This window comes from Arachis ipaensis, chromosome B09 (assembly GCF_000816755.2).
Source record: "Arachis ipaensis cultivar K30076 chromosome B09, Araip1.1, whole genome shotgun sequence".
Lineage (NCBI taxonomy): Eukaryota > Viridiplantae > Streptophyta > Magnoliopsida > Fabales > Fabaceae > Arachis > Arachis ipaensis.
In genome coordinates this window covers 129,770,252-129,772,920 of record NC_029793.2, presented here as the reverse complement: position 1 = coordinate 129,772,920, position 2,669 = coordinate 129,770,252, and the positions used below count along the sequence as shown (strand labels likewise).

The 2,669-nt window shown below is 27.6% G+C and overlaps 1 protein-coding gene across 1 annotated transcript in view; it reads right to left on the bottom strand.

Annotated features, from left to right (window-relative positions):
- LOC107616812 (glucomannan 4-beta-mannosyltransferase 9-like) overlaps positions 1-1,421 on the bottom strand; it is a 4,987-nt gene extending 3,566 nt beyond the window's left edge. Inside the window, exon 1 of the mRNA XM_016318732.2 lies at positions 751-1,421. Within this exon, the coding sequence (XP_016174218.2) occupies positions 751-1,023 (273 nt within the window). The 5' untranslated portion in view covers positions 1,024-1,421. The remainder of the gene's footprint in view (positions 1-750) is intronic.

Here is a 2,669-nt window from a genome sequence, read left to right as displayed (position 1 = left end):
ATATTCTAAAGTGATAAGATAAAAAATTAATTATCATTAAATTTGTAATTTTTATTATCATATATAAACTTTACTATTTTAATTTAAAAATATTAATTCCTCATCTTATAACTTTATTAACCGGTCCACTTTAAAAAAAACTTAATCCTTCTCACAGGTATAGTTTTCTTTGCATTTTTAAGATTGTAGAATAACACGACATTCCTGTCATAGTGTAACCGTTCATTCCAAATTCCTAAACATCAAAATTTTGTAATTTATTTTAAAATATTACATTGTTGAAACATATGTTTATTTTTATTATATTAGAAAAATTTTGTGAATATATTATGGTAAATTTTTTTATACAACAGTCGATATTAATCAGCACTATTTTTTATTAAAAATATTGATTTTCTAATATTTTTATTAGTGTTGTAAGTGTGAAAAGTGTTAAAGTTAGTTCCACTCTAAGAAAATAAGGAAGAGTAAGGAGTTTATAAGATGAGAGACCCATTAACTTGACATCTTAAGATTTTGAGTTGGATGTGGTATCTTCTCATCTCATATTCTCTTGCGAGCAGATTTTCTGATTTGTAATAATTAATCATCATTAATATTTTTAATAGTATATAATTATTTACCATTTTTTATCGGTTAAATATTAACCAAATTTTAATAAAAGTGTTACTTTCTCTAATTTTAAATCACATAAAACCTACAAAGAAAACTAATAAAAGACGTGTTAGTTATATTAAAGAATAGAAATACCTCTTTCTCATTGTACATTGGGATTTGGACGAGAACCATAGGGTATGAAGAGTTAGCAAGCTCAATATCAGAATTATGGTTGAGAGGGTCCCATTTGTACCGTTTCTGGGTCTTAAACAACTTGACAAAGACTATGACTATTCCCATATACAGCCTCTCCACAAAAAGCATGAGCGACATGATCAAGCACAATGCCACCACCAACTTGAGCATTGGAACCACCAACGGTGCCCTTGCTTGCTCCCATATCAACCCCATTTCAAGCCCTTCCATTATATATTTTTTTTAATTTATTCTTTGGTTCCCTTGTGAGAAACAAAAGGTACGGTACGGTGGTGATGTTTAATTTCAAGATATGGTGCACTACATATATATAGATATGTATATGTATGAAGTTGGTATTTGGGGTTTGCGAAAAGAACACGAATTGAATGGTTTGGTTTTCACTTTTGGTGATTCGTGTTCATTGTTGCTTAGGAGTTACGACAAGGCAATTGAATTGAATTGAAGAGGATCCAATTAAGTGTATATGAACGTGTACACACACACATACACTACTGAAGTAGCCTATTCGCTAGATGATGATGAGTTGCTCTTCCATGTGCATGTGGCAGATTTAGTGTAACAACAACTGACAACAACAAACGGAGGACCAAACGTATGTATGATAGAGAAGAACGTATTTATATAGGGAAATGTTCAAGTGTTTGACAGTAATGGTCGTCATATATATACTCCTTTAATTTCTACCAAATTATTCATTTGATTGAAGATGAGTAATATTAGAGAATTAATACATCAATTTTAGTTTTTTTTTTGTTTTTTTGTGTTTTTTTTGTTTTTACAAAGATAGGAGAGTCGAACCAGCAACCTCTTAATTGAGTACGAGGAGATTATGCCATTTGAGCTATTACTCATTGGCTACGTCAATTTTAGTTAATATTATAGAAGACTAAATATAAAAATATTTAATAACAAAAAAAATATCAGAATTTATTTTATTTTAATAAAATTAATAAATATTAAATAAGATAAATTTTAATTTTTTTATTTTATTTTTCTAACATTACCGAAATAAATGATGTGCAAAGCAATTAAGATTAAATATAGACAGCTGGCATGCATGAAATTGGAAATGTTTAATTTGTCACAATCCTTGGGCGTTTGCACCTAACTGTTCATAAAATTGTAGGGTAGCTTCTGTTGTTTTGTTTCTCCTTTTCTTCTTCTTCTTTCTGCGATCTTTCTTTTTCTTCTTTTTTCTTTTTTTTGTTTAAAAAATTTCGAGTATTAATAATTATCTTATACGAGCAATGCAGTTATTAACTTGTTCGTCCACTTTTACTTGGTGATTCCGGGAGGTATCCGTTTAGCTTGAAAATTTGAATTATTTGATTAATAATAATAATAAGCTTTAGAATTAAAAAATGTGACAGATTACGAGAATGTAATTATTAAAAATAAATTATTATTTCTAATCATAAAACTTTGAATTTTAATATCTTGACAATTTTAACCGTGAAAAATGAACTAGCTACTTCAATACTGATAATAATTAGGTTATTTTGACAGAGTTGTTTAAAATAGATAATTCGTTGTTTTGTTAAGTAATTCATACTTTTTTGTATATTGAGTTATTTTATATTTTTTTATTAGAATTGTCAACACAATTATATTATATGTACATAAAAAATTAATTAATTATTAATTGGACAGTTAGGCATCTGAGTAGGAATATAATATAGTGTACTGTCTTATTATTTTAAGAATCTTCATAGATCTACTCCTTTATTTTCCTTAATTTTTTCATGTATATATAGTACGTGGGTAAAATCAGATAGATTAAACTTTGCTTGATTTCAGTACCCTGAAATTTTAAATACATACAACTATACAAGCAAAATCTAACGATCCTGACA